General features: G+C 40.6%; 1 protein-coding gene across 4 annotated transcripts; it reads left to right on the forward strand.

The window, feature by feature from the left end:
- Positions 1–4647: 4647 nt before the first annotated feature.
- On the forward strand, positions 4648–22751 carry LOC129701742 (dual specificity protein kinase CLK4-like). Of its 4 annotated transcripts, none has more exons than XM_055643141.1 (13): positions 4648–4798; positions 10505–10656; positions 10724–10988; positions 12038–12128; positions 12632–12698; positions 16164–16274; positions 16619–16785; positions 17744–17838; positions 19156–19285; positions 19364–19446; positions 20692–20771; positions 22064–22154; positions 22295–22751. In XM_055643141.1, exons 2-13 carry the CDS (start codon positions 10505–10507, stop codon positions 22421–22423), a joined length of 1461 nt encoding a protein of 486 aa, XP_055499116.1. In that variant the 5' UTR covers positions 4648–4798; the 3' UTR covers positions 22424–22751. The 4 variants fall into 4 exon arrangements, with proteins under 4 accessions (XP_055499116.1, XP_055499117.1, XP_055499115.1 ...); XM_055643142.1 differs by having other exon boundaries at positions 4686–4826; XM_055643140.1 differs by lacking the exon at positions 4648–4798 and adding an exon at positions 5449–5602.
- The last annotated feature ends 39 nt before the right edge of the window (positions 22752–22790 follow it).

A 22790-nucleotide genomic window follows, 5' to 3' on the forward strand; every position in this document is an offset into this window, starting at 1 on the left:
CCAACATTTCCTACACTTCTTGAACAGCATTTCTGAAACCCTCTGCGTTTAATCATCAGCTCAGCCCAAGAAAATTTCTAACAAAAGGTATACAAGTATTTCGAAGGATTTAGAGGAATAGAGCTCATTACAGGTGTTTCTGCGTATGAACACTTCTAATTATGTCTTGAGAAGTTTTGTGTAAAAATGTCAAGGCATAATTAGAGGTGTTCTTACCCCAATGCAACAAATGGTCAAAAGTATAAAATTAAATTAAATTTCATGGCATCATGTTCCTTCTTTAGTACTGTATGTGTATCAGCAAGCAACGAGTGATCCACTCAAAGACAAGGTGCTTTAGAAAATGTTGACATTGACAGATTAATCAAGAATCCTGTGGCTGTTTACACTTGCTCAATATCGAAGTTTCGCTTTGAAAAGGCAAACAAATAATCATTCAAAGATTTAATTTAGGGTGATGTAGACTTCTTCAAGAAAAATTTGTAAGAAATGGCGCTAAAACATTTAAAAGTGGCGTTCATCAGAAAAAAATGTTCTTTGGTATAATCTTGAAGAAATTCAGTTATTAATTTTTTGGGGATCTATGTATCATTGACAAGGACCTCTTGGCAGCTCAACCCTAATAGTCCTTGAGCTGAGTAACCTTCTAGGGCTGTTCAGTGTCAACCATATTGCTGTGTATCTGAGGTTACATATGCCAGATTGGGTAAGGATAGTAATTCTTCTCTCCTGAATGACATTAGTGAATCAGATGGGTCATTATCAATTGAATTAACATTTCCACAGTCACCACAATGTAATATAATGTGTTGTTGGAACACACTATATTGTTAGAACAGGCTACTGGGTTTATAGTCCATTAAGTAAATTGATGATGCTAAAAGCAATACATCTCATTCTGGATCAGCATTGCAGCACAATGGACAACACTAATAATAATAATAATAATAATAATAATAATAATAATAATAATAATAATAATAATAATAATAATAATATATTTTATTTTCATTGCACATAAGTGCAATGAGATTTGGGTATGCAGCTTCCATTCGACATCATAACTTAAGTAACTACTAAAATTTAGGTTTAGATACCCCGAGAACAAGGTTTGTACAAAGAACATTACAACAGTAAAATAGTCAAAACAGACTAAAGTGCAGATGTGTCTGTGCGACGTGACCATCCGAGGGAGACAGTCCGTGGGGGTGGGGGGCACTCAGCAGGAGCATCAAGCATCAATGCTGTAACATTGGCATTACAATTCATCACAAATTGAAATGGAATTGATACTTATAGAATTGAGAGTTCACGTTTACAACCAGAATGGAGAGAGGTTTCAAATGGATTACCCTACATTGAAATTCATAGAAAACTTATTAAATGACATATCCAAGAGTAAAAAACAAACGCACCTTGCAAGTGTGCTGAACAAAGAATAGAGGTTTTTGGCTGTAATTTTATGTATGATCTAATTTAAATGGTTAATGAGGAACCATTTCTAATTAGAGAATCATGATGGCAACAAATTAGTCACGGGCCATTGGATCAGCCAGTTCAGAAGCAACTGTATGTTATTATCGCATAAGACTTAGAATCAGATCAGCGATGCACGAATAAGCAAGCGCTTTGATTTTCAAGTTGAGTTGTCTAAGTTAGGAGCATGGACAGGAATGTAGGACGTAGTAAACACAAAACACAAAAGCAGACACAAAGTGCTGGAGTAACATAGAGAGTCAGGAACCATCTCTGGAGAACATTGATAGGCAACATTTCGTATTAGGGCCCTTCTTCAGGCTAGCTTCATACATAAATGCATATTGTCACACCTTTGTAATGTGCTTAATGTTTATTGGAGGATCTGTGCACAAGACCTTGTTCAAGAAAAGTTGAAAGCAAAAGCATATAAAAGGACAGAAACTCATGGTACCATTTGTATTGTGAGAGGAAATAATGGAACAGTGCATTCTGTTCTCAAGGTCATAAAATGTTACATCTGTAGAGTAAATGACAGCCACTTGGTCAAGGATGTCACAGATGTTAAGCAATATACTGGAAATGTTAATATCTCTGGTACATTACAGTTCTCCAAATGATCCATAATTACTGCCGAGTTAAAGTTTGAAGGTCACTCTGTAATGACCACAGACTTTACATTGACTGTATTTCAGTATCTTTGTAGCAGATGCTAGCCTCACTTCAATTACTTTGCACGGTGTTCTGAGACAAAACCAAAAGACTAGGCAAGGTTTCACAAAGGCAACATCCAATAAAAGATACAATTCTACAATTTGAATCCAACATTTGGAGTGCAAGGGCAAGAGGTGAGGCTACAATCCAACAGCTCAGCCAAGAATGACATCAAGTGAACCTCATTGTACTACTCACCCATTGATGAACTGTTACAGTGTATTTTGGCAACACGTGGCTTAAACAGTGTATTTTGGCAACGCATGGCTTATCATCTGAAAATAAATGGAATATAAGACACAGATTTGAATCTTCAAGTGTATTTCAGAACTAATGAATAAAGATGCTGGACAGCAGTATTCATAATTCCATGAAAATGTTTGACAAATGCAAAGGGTGTATGCACAAAAATGTGACTTTCATTGTTTAACAAAAATACTTGACATCTTACTGTAAAGGCCTGGAAATAACTAAAATGAATTTACTTTTAAAACGCATGCATCAGCTGAAACAGGGTATGGCATCACCAGCAAAGTACTATCAGAAGTTCTATACTGATTCTAGAAATTCTACGCCATCTCTTCAGAAGGAAATTCAGTGAAGGGCAGATAGACAAATACTCATGCAGAGCATCAGCAAGAATGGCATTATGTACCAACACAGCGAAAGCACAAGACAAGAGAGCTATTTCTGAAGATACACTATATAGTAACTGTAATGTCAACAAAGTAAGATCATAGAACAGACTGAGTGTAGTAGGAAATCCAGCTCTAGAAACAAGACAGACTAAATCATTTTAGCAAGTAGTAAACAAGAGGGATTGGGGGGAGCAGATGGGGCCGGTGGGGGGGGGGGGGGGGGGGGGGGGTTTCACAAAGGCAACATCGGGGGGGGGGGGGGGGGGGGGGGGGGGGGGGGGGTTACAGTGGGGGTTATTTGGGGCAGCGTGGTTAGTGACTGGGTGGGCAGAGGGACGAGACTGTCCCCAACTCTGCTGCAGCTGATGGGGATGTTGCCGGGTTTTCTTCCCCGTGTGTCCGCTGCCTTTTAAAACCCGGAGCTGCGGCCCCGCTCCACCCGGCCCCGTGTGTGGGTGCTGCCGACCCACAGCCCGTGACAGTGCGGCCACACAGGGGGAGATGGGGCAGAGAGCGGCCGTGGCCAGACAGCACAGAAGGTTCACCAGACTGATTCCTGGGATGTCAGGACTTTCATATGAAGAAAGACTGGATAGACTCGGCTTGTACACGCTGGAATTTAGAAGATTGAGGGGGGATCTTATAGAAACTTACAAAATTCTTTAGGGGTTGGACGGGCTAGATGCAGGAAGATTGTTCCCGATGTTGGGGAAGTCCAGGACAAGGGGTCACAGTCTAAGGATAAAGGGGAAATCCTTAGGACCGAGATGAGAAAAACATTTTTCATACAGAGAGTGGCAAATCTCTGGAACTCTCTGCCACAGAAGGTAGTTGAGGCCAGTTCATTGGCTATATTTAAGAGGGAGTTAGATGTGGCCCTTGTGGCTAAAGGGATCAGGGGGTATGGAGAGAAGGCAGGTACAGGATACTGAGTTGGATGATCAGCCATGATCATATTGAGTGGCAGTGCAGGCTCGAAGGGCCGAATGGCCTACTCCTGCACCTATTTTCTATGTTTCTATGACCCTGGGGGGAGAGAGTGGGAGCTGTCCCAAGGGATGCGCTCCTTCGGCCGCTTATACCTTGGTGCTTGGGTTCAGAGCAAAGATACTAGAGCATTTGGTTCAGAGCGTTCAGTCACCCTCCAGCCCCGGGCTGTCGTGGGCCGGGACTTGCCCTCAATGCGCCGGCACGCGGCTCTTTCGCAAGTCAGTGAGCAGCAGTGATTTTGGCGGTTTTCACTCATGGTTGCCCCTATTTCCACAATATTTTACAGCGCAAAAATTCACAATTTTGGCGGTTTTTAACAGGTAAGAACATATGTGTTGCGTGTTACTAGTGTATGCCGGAAGCTGCCTTGTACTCCAGAAGGATTGAGCTACTCCGTGCGTCACACCCTTTGACCCGATGACCTTATGTGCAACCACCCTGTACCTAATGTAGGCTCAAGGAACTGCAGATGCTGGTTTACAAAATAAAAGACAAAATGTTCTGCAGTAACTCATCGGGTCAGGTAGCATCTGTGGAGAACATAAATAAGTAGGAAGGAATTGCAAATGCTGGTTTACACCGAAGACAGACATAAAAAGCTGGAGTAACTCAGCGGGTCAGGCAGCGTCTCCAGAGAAAAGGAATGGGTGCAGAAGCGACGTTGTGGGTCTGGATCCTCCGTCAGACAACGCCTAATGTTCTTTTTAAGGCGCATATTTCAATGTGTGTGGGTTTTTTTGGTTAAAATACTAAGTTGCAAAATGGTTGCTTTAAAAATATATATTTTTTTGCGATGGGGAAAGGATGTGACGTGGTTAAATGTTTGTTTTCCGTCAACCATCAGGTGATCCTGTAGGTTTTTTATTTCACCCGAAACTTCCTGCAACAGTGGGAAGCGCAGAGGTCTAAGGACTTGTCAAATATCGTGTCTGTTTGGTGCCACATTGATAACAACGAAGATACAACGACTATTGAATGAGGTATGGACACAATATGTAGTCGAAAGAGGTTAGTGTCAAGTGTTTGTGGTTTGAAGGCGTATTTTATTTAGCACAGAAACGATGTACTGCTGTCATTATATGACATGTAATTGGTTAAGACAGTTAAAGATCCCATAATACATTTCAAACTTAAAATAAACGAAATTAATATGATGTATATTATGTAAACAGCGGGTATGTACAATTGTGATGAAGAACGCCATTGCTGGAAATTACTGTCAATTTGTTTGGTGTCACATTGATAACAACGAAGATGCAACGACTACTGAATAAGGTGTGGACATATCGAAAGACTCAAATGTTTGAGATTTGAAGACGTATATATTTAGCACAAAATCGATGTACAGGTATATAGAGACCTATTCATTGTTCTTTATCTCTCTACATCATCGTCGATATTTCCCGTTTCCCGTTTCCCTGAATATTTTGGAGAACCAAGAAGGGTCTCGACCCCAAACGTCACCCATTCCTTCTCTCCAGAGATGCTGCTTGTCCCGCTGAGGCACTCCAGCTTTTTGTGTCTAATTAAACCTGCATCTGCAGTTCCTTCTTCCTACTCAATCAATACATGAGAAGTGAAGAGGCAACCAACCGAGCAGCTGGCGCTCGCCAGCGAGGTCTGAGCCCAGGCCTTGCCCACATTCACAACCGGAACCACGTCCGCAAGTGACGCTGCCCGCTCATTGTTCCCTCGCTGAAGCTTCAGCCACCATTTTGTGAAGGAGCGTGTTTTTTTTATTTCTCTTGTCTTTGACTTTATGCGATTTGCGGCGGCATCAAGAGGTAAGGCTTTTTTTTCACAACAGCTTTTTTTTTCGCTAACGCCGGCAGATCTGAGTGATTAAACTCCCAATTTTTGGCCGGTTGTTCGGCGGAATTAAAAAACAAAAAAACAACGGGTTTGTTACCGAAGGGGCAACTTCGCAGGATTATCCTGGCGAACGTCTTTACTCGACGTTGGTTGTAGTGAAAACTTCCCTCGTAAGGTAAAGAGGGGCGAGTGACCGAGAGATGTTGCCGCCAGCATCTGCCGTTTGGTTTAGATGTTGAAGAAGATGTCTGTCAGACGGAGTTTTAAAGCGACAACAATTCGACAAAATGGCGACGGGTTGCGGATCTTCCCGGCAACCGGCCGCTCGGTTTATTTGGTGTAACAGGGCGATAAATGTTTCTTAAATGCCCGGGATTCGGTACAAAACCGGATTGTTTCCCTCTTTTTTAAAGCGAACTGCTATCCGGCGTTACGGGGACCAGTTTGAGGAGGATGTTTATCAAAGAGGTGACAAGAACCAAGACGATGAAATTAAATCCCGGAGGAGATGGACACAAAATGCTGGAGTAACAGCATTCTCGGGTCGAGACCCTTCACCTACTCATTTTTCTCCAGAGATGCCGCCTGACCAGCTGAGTTACTCCAGCATTTTGCGCCTATCTTCGATGTAAACCAGCATCCGCAGTTCTTTCCTATAAATTAAATCCCACCCTGGGATCACTGGTCCACTCCCAGCTCGATGACGGGTGAGCCAGGTTCCTCATCGGGAAATTAAATGTCCACAACACATTTTTCTACTTCGATATAATTTATATAACGTATAACGAACCCAAATATTAAAACATTTACCATATTTAGTCCTATTCTGAAAGATTAAAGTATTTTATCCTATTCTGGAATACGTTTCCTCGTCAATTTGCTATCTACCGGTAATTCTTTTGCTAGTGTTCCTCATCATCAGAGCCACTTAGGAGTACTATAAAATGACATTGACACACATGGGATACACCCGTGGAGATCTAGAGGCGAGATTTTCCGTGGAGTTATTGGCTAGTCGGCTGTGTAACGTTTCTGTGCTTTCCTGTTATAAAGTAGCACTTGTGCTATAGCTGGCATTTTGTATTCAATATGTTTCATTGTAATTTCTGCAGTCAGCCAAATATTTTGATTGGAAAAGGGACTTCGGATCTATTTAAATGTCTCACTGACATCCTTGTGTATTTCACAACTATAACTATGTTCTGAATGTAGTTATGGTTGTAATTTGGAGAAACATTTAATTAGCTTGCACACAACAATTGAAAATTAACCAGAACATTTATCTTTGGTATTGGCTGCTGCTAAATGCAAGCTGGCAAGGGCAGCTCTGCTGTTGTTAGTTGGCAAAGATAGCTGCTGTTTATCAAAAGCTATTTCATGTTCATTTGAAGGTGGTAGTATTATCTGAAAGACAACAATAAGCTCGTATTATTCATGATTATACTCTTGTGGAGTTTTAATCTAGTCTTGAAGTAAGGAGGCCCAGTTTATTACTCTTCAGATTCGGCTCCATGTTTTGTGATGCCTTGCCAGGGACTTGACTTCATTGTTTTGAAAATGAAGTCATGTTTAATATTTTGTTTCATATCATTTGCATGCAATGACTGCTTGACGTCGGCGATTCATGGACATCACCACGTGATTTTTTTTCTCTATTACAAATCTCAAATTGTGGCAAATAAATGATGGGTCATTCTCCCAAACATTATGGAGGGCACTATTATCAGCATTTGAAATCTCCACAGTAAGAATTGAAAAATAACAATTCCTGAACAATGCATTGTGTTTCTTAAGATGCGTTTTCTTCTTCACATACTGCTTGGTGTTTTGATGTCTCGCAGCAAAACTATATTCTACAATTAAATTTATTAATTGGACTCTTTAAATGCTGCTATTTGAGGACTCCTCCCTTCTTGGGTTTGAAGGAAACCGGGATCCCAATTCAATATTTTTGCCCAAAAGCTATTTTTTAGATTAATGGATTGTGACTTTTGCAACATTTTGTACCTTGAGTTACTTTTGTACAGTGGCAGTAAATGTATTTCAGTTTCTGTGTTTGAAATGAGATTTAAAAATACCACTCCTTGTGTAAACCACACCTTGTCCATCCTCTTGAAGCAATTTTTCAATTTGCTGATAAATGACATCTGTGGAGTTAATTGCAGGTCAGCACACGGCCAATGCTCTTTGAGTCGATAATGCAAGTCCTCTAAGCAGTTTAATATTCGTTGTAAATGGTTTTATTGAATGACACATCTACAACATCACAATAGTCCTTGTCCTTCTATGTATTCTTCAGGACAATAACCACTCTGTTAATGCTAGTTTCAAAATTGGTGGCTATTCGCAGTCTTTGTTTTTGGCCCTGAAGCAGTAGTTGTAACAGTCAGTGTATGCAAATAGTGCATCCAATTTTTTCTCATTTTTGGTAAAGGTAGAATAATCAAATATCTGGATAGAAGCCTGCATATTGTTTGCTAAATGCAACTGTGCGTCATAATGCACTTGCAAATTTGTGAATCAATCTAGTTTCTCTCAGTCAGAAAATCATGTATTGATTTGGTACATCATTTAATAAATAAATTGCAAGAGATGAGTGGTGAATGAAAGCTTTGTGGAAAGATCATTCATGATCGAATTGCATAATGATGCAGGCATATACTTATGAAGTACTTCTGAATTTCCTATGTCTCCTTGAGCCATTACTGAGGAAAATGACTGCAATTTGGATGAATCGTTAAAATTAGTGCGCTTATTGGGCGACTAAAGGAAATGATCCATTTTGAAGGACGAGGAATAAGTGAGTTCGGTATTCCGACTGCGCATGCCCAGGTCATAGGTCACTGGGGATAAACATTGGAGGGTGCAGATCTGCTGTGTATCTTTGGTTATCAGACCTTCGTTTCAGTGAGTGCTTTATGCTTCGGGCTGCTCCGTGGAGTCGGGGTCCATGGTTGGGCGCGGGTCTCCAGCACCGCTGGGCCTTCACGCGTCGTCGCCCCACCCCTCCGGGTGTCCAACCCCCGTCCAGAGGTGGCCAAGCTCACGGGGGGGTGTTGGCGCCAAGCCTCCAGTGAGTCGAGTCGGGGCTGGGGGGGGGCAATCAGTTCCACTGGGGGGGGGGGGGGTATCAAAGGGGGGGGGGGTGGAGGGTGGGTGACTCAGACGGAGAGGTTAGGTGGTGGTGGGGGCCACCGGAGGGGATGCACACGGGGTGCCACGTGGGCCAGGCAATGTCTGGAGAAAGGTTTCGACCCAAAATATCACCCATTTCTTTTCTCCGGGGATGCTGCCCGTCCAGCTGAGCCGCCGCAGCACCCTGAGCGCCGGCTGTCGGCGGGGGTGTGTGCGAAGTGCTGTAGCGGCTCGGCTGGACGGGCAGCATCTCCAGAAAAAAGGAATGGGCTCCTCTGGAGTAGGAGCTGGGCTGGCGCAGGCGCCCTTCCTTCCCCCACCCCCACGCCGGCCACGTGCTTGTGTGCTGTCGCCCTGGGCGGGGACTGGACACCCATGGGGGAGGGGGGGCGGTGCCGGGAACACGGGCTCGACGCGGGCTGCGGATGCAGCGCGAGTCTGCGCATTCTCCCCTGTCTCCCACTGGCTTCTGCCCCCCTCTCTCGCTGTTACACTCGCTCGCCCGCTATCTGGCACCCCCGTTCCTCAGATTAAATATATTTTTACACATAAATCATGAATAAAGATAAGAATTTACATACAGTTTATGCAGTCAGCGCTTTGTTTGCTTTTTCTTTATAGCGAGTGACTTTTGACAAATCCCAAAACTATTCCTTGCGGTTTTTTGTAAATACCGAACTCGACGGGCCTGATGGCCAAGGTTAGTAGAGGGAAACTAGATTGAGGATAATGAGCTGGTCTGCTGGGAAATAAAAGGGAGGCTGTGGATTTTGAAGCCCCCTTATCACAGTGGGGAGTGTGATCCTGGGGTGGTTTGAAAACATCCGTTGTTACCTCCTATCCTTTGTATGTCCAATCCAAAGATCCAGAAAAATGTTGAAAACCATTATCCTATAATGCTGATGGGATGTTCGTTAAGGTTGGTGCAATCTCGCAGGGATCAGGTGGTGGACTGGGGATAAATAACGGTGCTAATGAAGAGATTAGAACAAGATGGCACTTTGTAATTGTTTGCCAGTTCCAAAGTTGATCAGAAGAGCTGTTGGGTTGATGGTGGTGTTTGGTATGTGTGCAGCTGAACTTTAGATGAACTTGCTTCTGTAGAGGATAGGAGACTAATCAAAGGAGCACATTGGAATTCTGGTCCTTATAGACACCTGTATGATGCTTTTTTCCCCTAATGGCTAAGGATGGATTTTGAGATGCATGTGTGAATGTAGCTCATTATAATCTGAATGGAAGAGATGGAATTTAGTCCTACAGAACACAAACAGGCCCTTCGGCCCAGCTTGTCTATGTCAATCAAATTGTTCCATCTAAGCTAGTCCCATTTGCCTATATTTTGTCTATATCCCTCTAAACCTTTCATATCTGTATCCATGTGTCTTTTAAATGATGAGTAGTACCAGCTTCAAATAGCTCCTCTTGCGGCTCATTCTATGTGTCGTCCAACCTCTGGTTCTTGATTCCCCTGCTCTGCGTAAAAGATTATGCTTTGACCCTATCTATTCCCCTCGGGAGTTTATATACCTCTAATTTGTAGATCTTTTGTGTGCTCTGACAAAAATGTCGGTATTCCCAGTGTTTGAAGAGGAAGTTGTCTTGAGATGAAAATGCCACTTTTTTTTGGCTACAGATTCATAATGTTAATTTAAAGTTGCAGAGTAAAAAACAATCAGACATTTTTCAGCTGCTTGTTGATATCAAATGGACAAAACTGATACTATTATAATCTATAGATGCCTCATTTGAAGTGTACACGGAGTTCAGAATGGAGTGGTGGAGAGAGTTGGGACCACCGAGACTATTACATTGGCCATAAACGCAGAAAACGATCACATAGCAGTGAAAGGGAAAATAGGCGACGCAAGCGCCATCGTCCTTCAGACAAGTAAGTAATACATGCGTACAACCTGTGAAGTCTCTGCAGCAATAGTTAAGATTGGTAATTTGGTAAGTTTTTCTTATAGCTATTACTTGGAAACAAAATCTGTTAATGAGCACATGGATAACCATGACGGAAAGCATGAATGCAGTGATGGGTACAAAATGGAATATAGGAATGGCTGTCACAACAGAGAATGCCGACATCAGCGCTACTGCTATAGTCATCAAAATTACAGCAAGTCAGGCAAACCTGATAGTGGAAGGAGTGAAAAAAGTAGCCGGGAAAAACATAGGCCTATAAAACATCACTCTGGTTCAAGTAATCATTCGCACTCGGTAAGAACAAATTTATTTGAAATTGACAGGTTGGGAGGGGGTGGGGGGGTATTTAAATAGTTCTGTTTTTAATTAATTGAGGCATCTCTTTTGGGGATAGGGTAGTTTTAAAATCTGGGTTGTTGAAATATAGAAAGTTAGGAATATTCTGTTAAAATTTGAAAATTGATTTCTGCATATAGTTATTAGAGGCAGACTTGATAAAATTGTTTTTAATATTAGAAAAATCTGGTTTTGAAAATTAGCAGTCTTATTTAATGATCTTGGTAGGAAGTTTCAAGAAATAAAGTAACTGATTATGGAGTCTGCATGGATAGTACCAGTTTTATCCTAATAGTTTTCACAGCATGCCAATCATTTTGAGAAGGAGTTTTCTAATTGCAGGCAATTCGACCAGTGTTAATGATCTCTGTGTCGTAACTGCTGTGTTGCCCTAATCTGGCAGTAAACTGTTGAATTAAACATATTCTGCCACTCCTTCAGAATGTTAAAACTGGTTTCCACAATGGCAATTGACTTTTTGAAAATGATTGTTTTGGTTATCACCAACCATTTTACGCTGTTTAAGGAGAGCATCCTTTGCCCTGCCATTCAAAGTTCTTGAAAGGTTTGCAGAATATGCACCCAACTCTCCCAACAGTGAAAATCCTAGTTGAAACCACATATTGCATCCAAGATGCAATATTTTCAACCCTGCAGAATGCCCACTTTAATCGTATTTTGTTTGTAATTACCACATGCTTTGAACGTAATGTATTTTATTAACTTTAATTTGGTAAATTTTGTATTGATGCATTTGTTGCTTTGAAAAATTTAAGACCTTATCTTAAAATCTGTTCCTTGCCATGTTTTTCTTCTGTAACATACACTGTGTGCCATGTGAATTTCTGGGGATTGAATTTGAATTTGCACCCATCAACCTACCGTGGCCTTTCGTGGATTGGCGTATATATGAATACCTGAATCCTCTCCTGGGGAATGGTGTGTTCTGTTCCGAAATACTATCCCTTTTCAATGGCTGGATGTTGCTGACTACTTGTCGTATACAGAAGAGTCACCGCCAAAGGAGATCCAAGAATGTTGAGGATGATGAGGAGGGTCATCTGGTATATCACACTGGAGACAAACTGAAAGCAAGATGTATAGAATATTTTTGTAACAACTTTATTACAGACTGCTTTAAAGGCATAGTTTGGGAAAGTATGGGAGGGAGAAGGAAATAATATTTAAGGGATCCATGAATATGTAAGCTAAAGTCAGTATTTCATAGTTGGAGTCAAATGTAATTTAAAAAATATTTCAAGCTTAGTTTTGTTATTCTGAAGTTATTAATCTTATACATAAAACAGTCCAGCAGGCCTTCAAAATAGTTATTCTAGCTTTTGGTGAAAGGGGGTGGCATTATTTTTTAATTAATTTAAGCATGGGTTATTTATTTTGAAAGTTTAATTTATAGTATGGCAGTATTAGGAATATCCTTATTGTATTTTTAAATTTGGCCTTTATTTTAGAATAAAACTGTTTAAATGTAAAATGTTAGCCATTTAGGATTGTTTAATCTTTTTGATAAGTCTATTGTTTATTATTGAATAAGAAATTGTTTTTTGCATATGTTCCTAAAAAGGGTTTTCTTTCCAATCCAGATGAAATAATCTGTAATCTAGGAGAAGGAGCTTTTGGAAAAGTTGTAGAGTGTTTTGATTTGAAAAAGTAAGTGCATTTACTCATCGCCTAATTTGCTCGTAAGTTATTAAATGTAATTGACCTTATTGTATTGCAGAGGTGAATTATAGGTTGCAACATTGCAAAGATTGATCAGTTTCCAAACTACCATGAGAAAGTGCACAATAGAAGCTGCTGTCAATGAGCAATATTGTAAGGTGGTTAAAGTAGGAAAAAAATATCTCTTTCAGCAAAAATTGCTTCGAGAAATTATGATTCATTTGATAAGAGCACAGATGCTGACTATTGTAATTGTTTATGTAGGCGCTGTTAATTTATTGAATTAACATTGAAGTAGTAAATTCAGAGTTTATCAGCGTATGGTGAAGAAAAATTAGGACTAGAGAATGGGGAGATGACAGACAGATAATCCAAGAGAAATATATTTCTACAATTTTCAATGTTTAAATGATTAAGACCACCTAGTCCATGCGGGAGTCTATTTCAATGCAGATCTTTCATCTCCGCTGCCCTATGAATTAACCCCCACATTTGTTTATTGTTGGTATTATTGCTGGGCAATAATAATCAAATTATTATTTGATTCTCAACAATATATTTTATGTTGGTGGCTGGATCTCCCGCATACATTTTATAACATAACGAAGCCCAAAGCAAGCCTCAATCACAAAATTGCCACCTTGTAGGTAAATCACATCAACTTGCTACGCAAGCCAAATGATTCTGACTTTAGATGGCGATCACAATCTATTATCTATGCGATGCAATAAAATTATGAAAGCAGACTACCTCCTATATATTTATATAATTAATAAATACTCTTTAAAATTGACTGCAGATTGACATCTGCTTGTTCAATTGTGCAACTACAAGGTTTTCCGGAACTAATGCATTCCGGAAGAATTTCATATAGCATTTTTATAGTAAATATTACTGGTGTATTTATTTCATGGTCACTTGGTGTTCCATGATCACATCTAAATGCAGTTTAAGTAACAGAAAATTACTTTTAAAAGCAACCCAAAATACCTATATCATTGAATCTATTAAGTAATGATGGCAAATTTCCTCAAATCAATTCAGATTCAGATTCAATTTTAATTGTCATTGTCAGTGTACAGTACAGAGACAACGAAATGCATTCGTTTCATTTCAAAAATGAAATTCATATTTCAGTTTCTTGTGCAAATTGGCTATGATGATGTTGTCCTTGACATTATTACTGCACTTCACAAAACAATGTGGGGATTGATTTTTCTTGGTCTAAAATACTTGTGTCCTAGTTTTTTTCCTTTATTTCTTCTACGATAACAATTTTTTCCCAATGTAACTATTTCATGTTTCAGATCAACTACAATTTATAAAATTACCACACACAGTGCCCTCCCTAATGTTTGGGACAAAGACCCATTTATTTATTTGCCTCTACTCCACAATTTGATATTTGTAATAGAAAATAAATCACATGTGGTTAAAGTGCACATTGTCAGATTTTAATAAAGGTCATTTTTGTACATTTTGGTTTCACCATGTAGAAATTACAGCAGTGTTTATACATAGTCCCCCCATTTCAGGGCACTATAATGTTTGGGACACAGCAATGTCATGTAAATGTAAACAAGTAGACATGTTTAGTATTTTGTTTCATACCCTTTGCATGCAATGACTGCTTGATGTCTGCGATTCACAGACATAACCACTTGCTGGGTGACTTCTCTGGTGATACTCTGTCTGCCAGGCCTGTATTGCAGCCATCTTTAGCTTATGCTTGTTTTGGGGGCTAGTCCCCTTCAGTTTTCTCTTCAGCATATAAAAAGCATGGTCAATTGGGTTCAGAATGGGTGAATTATTTGGCCACTCAAGAATTGACCATTTTTCAGCTTTGAAATACTCAGTTGCTTTAGCAGTATGTTTGGGATCATTATCTTGCTGTAGAATGAACTGCCGGCCAATGAGTTTTGAGGCATATGTTTGAACTTAAGCAGATAGGATGTGTCTATACACTCCAGAATTCATTAGGCTACTACCATCAGCATTTGTATCATCAATGATGATAAGTGAGCCAGTACCTTCAGCAGCCATACATGCCCAGTCCATAACACCCCCAACGTTGTGTTTCACAGATGAGGTGGTATGCTTTGGATCTTGGGCAGTTCCTTCTCGCCTCCATACTTTACTCTTGCCATCACTCTGATATAAGTTAATCTTTGTCTCATCTGTCCACAAGACCTCTTTCCAGAACTGTGGTTGACTTGTAAGTACATCTTGGCAAACTGTAACCTATTTTTGTGGCTAACCAGTGGTTTGCCTCTGTATTTCTGTTCATGAAGTCTTCTGCAAACAGTGGTCATTGACAAACCCACACCTGACTCCTGAAGTGTGTTTCTGATCTGCCGGACAGGTGTTTGGGGATTTTTCTTTAATGTAGAGAGAATTCTTTTGTCATTGGCTGTGGAGGTCTTCCTTGGCCTGACAGCCCCTTTGCGAATAGTAAACTCACCAGTGCTCTCTTTCTTCTTAATGATGTTCTGAACAGTTGAATTTGGTAAGCCTAAGGTTGGACTGATGTCTCTAACAGTTTTATTCTTGTTTCTCAATCTCATAATGGCTTCTTTGACTTTCATTCGCACCACTTTGGTCGTCATGTTGATAAACAGTTATAAAAGTTTCCAAAGCTGATGGAAAGACTAGGTGCTGAGAGCTCTCTTATACCTGCATTAAGGAGGCAATTAAACACACCAGAGCAATTACAAACACCTGCGAAGTCATGTGTCCCAAACATTATGGTGCCCTGAAATGGGTGGACTATGTATAAACACAGATGTAATTTCTACATGGTGAAACCAAAATGTATAAAAATGGCCTTTCATAAAATCTGACAATGTGCCCTTTAATTAACATGTGATTTTTTTTTCCTTATTATAAATCTCAAATTGTGCAGTACAAAGGTAAGTAAATGATGGGTCTTTGTCCCCATACATTATGGCGGACACTGTATTTGTTAGGGAATTTCTGACAAGTTTTTAAGAATGTAGCTTCAGCTTGAAATCTAGTCCTATTTTTCTGCTTTTGGCCTGTATCCTCTGCCTTTCCTATCTATGTAATTGTCCAAATAGTTATTAAATGTTATTGCACCTGCCTCGGGTATTGTCTGGCAGCTCGTTACAATTATCCATCGCCCTCTTTGTAGGCAAACGGTGCCCCTAGGGTTCTTTTTAAATCTTCCCCCCCCCCCCCCCCCCTTTATCTAATACCCTCATGGGCCTATGTATTTCTATAATAGCACTTTCCAGCCTTCTGCACACCAAGGAAGAAAATTGTCGGCTGCTCAATCTCTCGCTCTAGTCCTGGCACCAACCACTTATCTGATTAGTCACTTATCTGAATAATTGGAGCTCATTTGTTAACAGACAGGCTAACATTTTTTAAATATTATTCTGTGAAATAAATATTCTGGATCCAGTTAACGGTTAAGGTATGTTATCCTTTCAGGGGAGTGTACGTTGCATTGAAGATCATAAAGAACATTACTCGATACCGTGAAGCTGCTCGCTCAGAAGTACGTGTGCTAGAGGAAGTGCGTAACAAGGGTGCTGGCACATAGTAAGTACAAACTGAAATGAGCATTTTGAAATTAACAATATTCTCAGCAGTTATAATTAATTATTTTTTGGTTGTACTGTGCCATGGAAATCTATTTGAGGCATGTCTCTTTTACCACTTGGCACATTGCCTTGGGCTGAGTTTTTATTTTCTCTTTTTGAGTGCAAAAGAACTAGAAGTTTACTATATCAGTTTTGAATTTTGACTATTTTTGTCCATGTAAAATGTTTTAATGTTTTTTTTTGCATGGTTAAAAGGTGGATTTAAGAAACTGAACTAAGTGGATGTCCAATATAATATCTCTAATATCTCAATATAATACACTCTAATATTCTAATTTACAGTGGATGTGTTCAAGTACTGGATTGGTTTGATCATCATGGACATATTTGCATTGGGTTTGAACTACTTGGACTCAGTACCTATGATTTCTTAAAGGAAAACAATTTCATGCCATTTCCAATGCACCATATTAAGCACATGGGTTATCAAATTTGTCATGCCTTGAACTGTGAGTAAAACCTGCATTGCTGAGTCGGGGTAATTGGATGGGAAATCACTTGATAGAATAAAATTTTGTATTCTTTGAATTGGTACTTATTATGTAAGTCTATCATGTATATACGCAAACAACTTTCCACCAGGGAAATTGCTGTATTTTTCCATGTCGTAATGCTTTAAAAATTATTATGGTGTCTGAAATATTGAATTTATTGCACCTTATTTCAACTTTTAAAAGTAATTTGGACAGGTCATTGATAGGTGGGACTAGTGTGGATGGAGTATCTTGTTCAGCGTGGGCAAGTTGCGCCTAGGCCTGTCTCCATGTTGTCTATGACCTTATTGTATGGTAGCCCTTTCCTTCCCTGCATTGCCAACATGATCACACTAACTGGACAAGCTGTTTTAATTTTCAAGTGTTATTAATTTTTATTTAATCAAAGTGACTCTTTTTAAATCAATTTACTTTATTCTGAAATTTGAATTTGTGAATATCTGCTGATTCTCATTTTGAGTGAAAGTCAAGGGGCCACCCTCTATTTGGCACTTGAAATTGTGCTCTTGATCAATGCCCAGCAGCACTGCTGCTTTATTGGAGGTGTTGCCTTTAGACATTGAGTAAAGCCAGATATAATATGACGTGCTGTTCTTTGAAGTGCAATTCTGGTTTCTTGCTCAACTATCCAAAAGAACAGAATTAAGGGTAATTTATCTGTGACTTGCGGTAAAAATACAATTTATTTTTCTGTCACTATTTCACAGGGTGATTTGGGTTAACTTGTAATAAGTAAAAGCTATATATTCTGTTGTAACCTTGAAGGTTATTAAAAAATACTACTTAATTTGTGAAAACTATATACTTCTAGCAGTTTACTTTTTTTTTTAAATGGAGAGCATTAAATTGCTTTAGTTTACAACAAAATTGTTACGCTCAACCATAAACGGTATATAAACATTTTCTCTCCTAGTTTTGCATCAGAACAAGCTTACCCACACAGACCTCAAACCTGAAAATATACTTTTTGTGAATTCAGACTATCACATAGAATACAACAGTAAAACGGTCAGTTGATCTTTCAATTAAAGCTACATTATTTATTAATGAAGTGTTTTTCAGAGCTGCCAAGTATTGTCAGAGCATGTCAGTATTCTAGTACCTGAAAATCAGTATTTTGCTGAGAAAATCAGTATTTTGCTGAGAAAATCAGTAGTTTTACATGGTGCCATTTTACTGATTTTTTTTTAATGTGCAGTCATACCTATGTAAGAGTACAAGAATGCATAGCTTTGCTACCAATTGACATGTCTTCTACGCACTTTACTTGACAGGGCATTCATTGCCATCTTTTTGTATGCTGCTGTTTGGACGGCTGCTTCATGCTTTTAGCACCAGATGATGATATAGAAGCCATTTTGGGAGCCTCTCTCGCGCGCTCTCCCTCCCCCCCCCTTCTCCCCCCCTCCCCCCCCTCTCCCCACCCCCTCTCCCCCCCCCCCCCCCCCCCCCCCCCTCCCCCCCCCCCCCCCCTCCCCCCCCCCCCTCCCCCCCCCCCCCCCCCCCTCCCCCCCCCCCCCCCCCCCCCCCCCCCCCCCCCCCCCCCCCCCCCCCCCCCCCCCTCCCCCCCCCCCCCCCTCCCTCCCCCCCCCCCCCCCCCCCCCCCCCCCCCCCCCCCCCCCCCCCCCCCCCCCCCCCCCCCCCCCCCCCCCCCCCCCCTCCTCCCCCCCCCCCCCCCCCCCTCCCCCCCCCTCCCTCCCCCCCCCCCCCTCCCCCCCCCCCCTCTCCCCCCCCCTCCCCCCCCCCCCCCCCCCCCCTCCCTCCCGCCCCCCCCCCTCTCCCTCCCCCCCCCCCTCCTCCCCTCTCCCCCCCCCCCCCCCCCCCCCCCCCCCCCTCTCCCCCCCCCCCCCCCCCCCCCCCCCCCCCCCCCCCCCCCCCCCCCGCCCCCCCCCTCCCCCCTCCCCCCCCCCCCCCCCCCCCCCCTCCCCCCCCCCCCTCTCCCCGCCCTCCCCCCCCCCCCCCCCCCCCCCCCCCCCCCCCCCCCTCCCCCCCCCCCCCCCCCCTCCCGCCTTCCCGCCCCCCCCCCCCCCCCCCCCCCCCCCCCCCCCCCCCCCTTCCTCCTCCCTGCCCCCCTCCCCCCCTCCTCCTTCCTTCCCCCTCCCGCCTTCCTCCCCCCGGACAGGCAGCCTGGAGAGAAGGAATGGGTGCCTTTTCTGGTCGAGACCCTTCTTCAGACTGAACTGAACTCCGTATTTTACAAAACCGTACATCCGTATTCTAATGGCATTTCCGTACAAAATACGGAAAATCCGTACTACTTGGCAGCTCTGCTTTTTGTTGCTCGTCTGCATTTTATTTAATGGAAAAATAATTCCTGTTTCATAGAAACACGACGACAGAACGGTGATAAATCCAGACATCAAAGTTGTGGATCTTGGTAGTGCGACATTTGATGATGAGCATCACAGTACTGTAGTATCCACCAGACATTACCGTGCTCCAGAGGTCATATTAGGTGAGTATGTTAGGAAATTATTTTGAAATGTAGTAAATATTCTGTGAGCTTTTGATAATCAAAAATCTCTCTTTCAAGAATTAGGATGGTCACATCCATGTGATGTCTGGAGTATAGGATGTATATTGATTGAATATTATCTTGGTTTGACGTTGTTTCAGGTAAGAAACATTTCAATTGTTTTTATGTGATGTACAATTTCTCAGTATTTCAGTTTGCTTTGTAGTGTGTTTCATGTGGGGATGGTTTCATCTCCTGGTTAATTCAAAACATTGTACATGATATTTAGAACATAAGCAGGTCGTTTTGAGTAAACCGTCATTGCTAGTATTTATGCTGACCTCGGGATGCTAGTCGGCCTCCCTTAAGTGCATCCAATTTATTTGCGTAATCTTGTTCCCGTGGTAGTTTCCATCGCTCTAATAGCATTTCTTCTGAATTCCCTATTGGAGTTCTGCATGAGATTCTTTAATTTGTGGCTCTTAATAATACTCTTTTCAAGTGGAAAGGTTCGAGCTCCTTGCGCTATACAAACCTTTAGCTCACTTATTTTTTCCCGAAATTAAGAGGCTCAGCTTCTTTGTCCTTACTTGGTATGTATACCAGAACATTTGTCGTGCTCTTAAATCTTTGCAGCCTGTGTGGGTCAACCACGACAGTGCAATGCAGCTTGTTAATTCTCTACCCCTAGCAATAACATTCTTGTGCTTGATTTGCATTCTTTAAAATGTTTTGCTAACTAGTTGCACGATTATTAGTGGTGGGTTATATATTATAAGATCACTTTTTTCTAATCCACTGAGATTTAGCCTAAACATGACCTAATTGTGTCAAAATGTACAACTTGCATTAATCCGCAAACTTCAATCACCAATTACTTGCCTGTTATGTCCTATAATTTGTTGGTCTTCATTTGGTTTTGACTTATTTCTACATTCCATCCTCAAAGGCTCCCAACATATTTAGAAATTATTTTAATTTGAGTTTAAATAGTTAATATCAATTGTGACATTAATTATCCTAGGAAGGTTATAGCTTAGCAGGGGAAGTGTTGTAAAGGTTTAACAGATTGATTCCTGGGACATAGTCGATGTCGGAAAGGAAGTTAAGCAAAATGGCTTTTTTGACTAATTTAAAAGAATGAGTTCTCATTGACCCTGTACACATTTTTTTCACTGCAGGCATGATTTCTCTTGATTGGGGTGTCTAGATTAGGGATCACGGTCTCAAGATACATTTAGAACTGAAGTGAAAAGAAATGGCTTCAAAGCTATGATTGATTTTGGTTATTGGGGGATTCTAGAAGGCAATGCTGGGGTTAGGTCCACCATAGTCTTACTGAATAACAGAGATGGTGTAGTGGTTCACTGCTATTTCTTTGTGCTTAACGTTTTCTTATTTTTCAGACGCATGATAGCCGGGAGCATCTAGCTATGATGGAAAGGGTGATTGGGCCTATTCCAGCTGGTATGATTAGTAGCACACGGTAAATATATTTATTTTTATTTAAGCAAGTGTATTTAGTCTAAAGTAAATCTTTGCCTATGTCATTAAAATCTGTATAATTTCAGGATTTGTTTCATTATGCAAATCAATTTGTTTCATTATGCAGTCACTTTTCAAGAAAAGACTAGATTTTCTTTTTGTATTTTTAAAAGTTTGTTTGATTGCGCTCTAGATAATTACATTTACAAAAAGAATTGGCAATGGAACAATGAACATTTATTGTACAGTTATAAATGGTTATGTTTAATCTGAAGAGATAGCTTGGACATTGAGAGCACCGGATTGGGATGTTTGTAGTAATAAGAACTAATATGGTTTTCTCTTGACCATCTCCAAAATGAATGGAGAGTTTCTGTTCCCATTAATAGGAATAGAATCTTGGTCTGATGAAGGGTCTCTTTCCTTCCCCCCCCCCCCTAAAATGTCAGATGTTCCTTTTCTCCAGAGATGCTGCCTGACCCGTTGCGTTACTCCAACATTTTGTGTTTATCTTATTCTACCCTAACCTTTATGAATTTCCTATTTAGTAGATTTTTGTGCAAAAGTTTAAACTTGTCATCTGAGTTTTAAGATTTGATTTGGGGGCATGCTTCTGAATTTTGAAAGTTACAAAATATGGTTCGCTCTTTACATTCCTGAATTGGGTTAAGTGCCTACTTGATTGACAAATAGAAGGCCTGGTGGCATCTTGTACAAGGTCTGCCAAAGATTTTTTAATCTGGATTTTATGGAGATTATTATATCCCAGAAGTGGTTTATAGTTTTTATTAACTGTAGTACATGTAAATGTTTAATATTTCATTACATTCATATTACAGTCATTCTCAGATTAACAGGAAACTAGCTGTTTCAGACACGTTAGTTTAAAAAGATGTTCTTATAGTATTATAAGACTTTGTTAGGACATGGAGTGCAAATTTTGATGGTACACTGTGGTGAGTGGTTTGCAAAAATGTTTTAATGATTACACCCACCTGGACTAGGGAAAATTGGGGTAAATTAACTTAATTATATTTTGTCCTGAGCTGTATTTGCAAACAGACATTCTTGCTGTAGATGTATCAGTATGTGGTCTTGGAAAATTAAATGATGTATGTTTAATGTACAAGAAAAATTCACAAATGCATTTGTGTTAAATGTAATCAATGCAGAATTATTTTGCAATTACATTTTTCTGATGTTTCAGACTCTGGTAACCTAACCTAATGAAAATGAACTGGGTTATCATATGCTACCTTGGATGTTAACAGTAGTTTTTTTTTTTTTCCCTAGGAAGTCCAAATATTTTCATCATGAACAGTTGGATTGGGATGAAAATAGTTCTGCTGGGCGATATGTTAGGAAACGCTGCAAACCTTTGAAGGTATGGATAGTAAGGCCATAGTGTGCTTTTACGTGGCCTATTCTTGGTCAAATGTCTGTACATTGCCAAAGATCAGGAGGTTGGTTTAGTTGATGTACTCTGAGATTATGTATTCAAATGCAATCTTAATTATTTTGCAGGAGTACATGTCTTCCAAAATCTCTGAACATCAGCAACTTTTTGATTTAATTGAAAAGATGATGACCTATGAACCTTCAAAAAGAATACGGCTGGATCAAGCATTGCAACATCCATTTTTTTCACATTGAGAAAGAAAGGCCATGGTTGACAAAATGAATTATTTTGTAGAACTTGTAAATTAATTTATATTCTCCCCAGGAGAATGGCTAGACTGTGTCAGTCTGTATTCAAGTTTTTAATTTTGAAATGGTACAAATTTATTAAGATGCCATTTTTTTTGGTGTTGTCATGTGGGCATGTGCTGGCCTGTTTTGGAACCACTATTGCTTTGCAGTACTGCAATTTATGGAAAGTGGGAACCATTTTCTTATCTGAAGGTTTTTGTATTTTATTACCTCATTTATTGTAATTTATTGTCAGCATTAACTGTGCAATAAAGTTGTAATTTTTATCGTATTTTGATTTGTTTTCAGTTATGTTTTGTGAAGTGGAGCT

Source organism: Leucoraja erinacea, chromosome 11 (assembly GCF_028641065.1).
Source record: "Leucoraja erinacea ecotype New England chromosome 11, Leri_hhj_1, whole genome shotgun sequence".
NCBI lineage: Eukaryota > Metazoa > Chordata > Chondrichthyes > Rajiformes > Rajidae > Leucoraja > Leucoraja erinaceus.

Coding starts and splice junctions, on each gene's coding strand:
- LOC129701742 (XM_055643141.1), top strand. CDS start 10,505: ATGCCTCATTTGAAGTGTACACGGAGTTCAGAATGGAGTGGTGGAGAG. Junction 16,786..17,743: donor AATTTGTCATGCCTTGAACT/GTGAGTAAAACC, acceptor TTTCTCTCCTAG/TTTTGCATCAGAACAAGCTT. Junction 22,155..22,294: donor AACGCTGCAAACCTTTGAAG/GTATGGATAGTA, acceptor ATTATTTTGCAG/GAGTACATGTCTTCCAAAAT.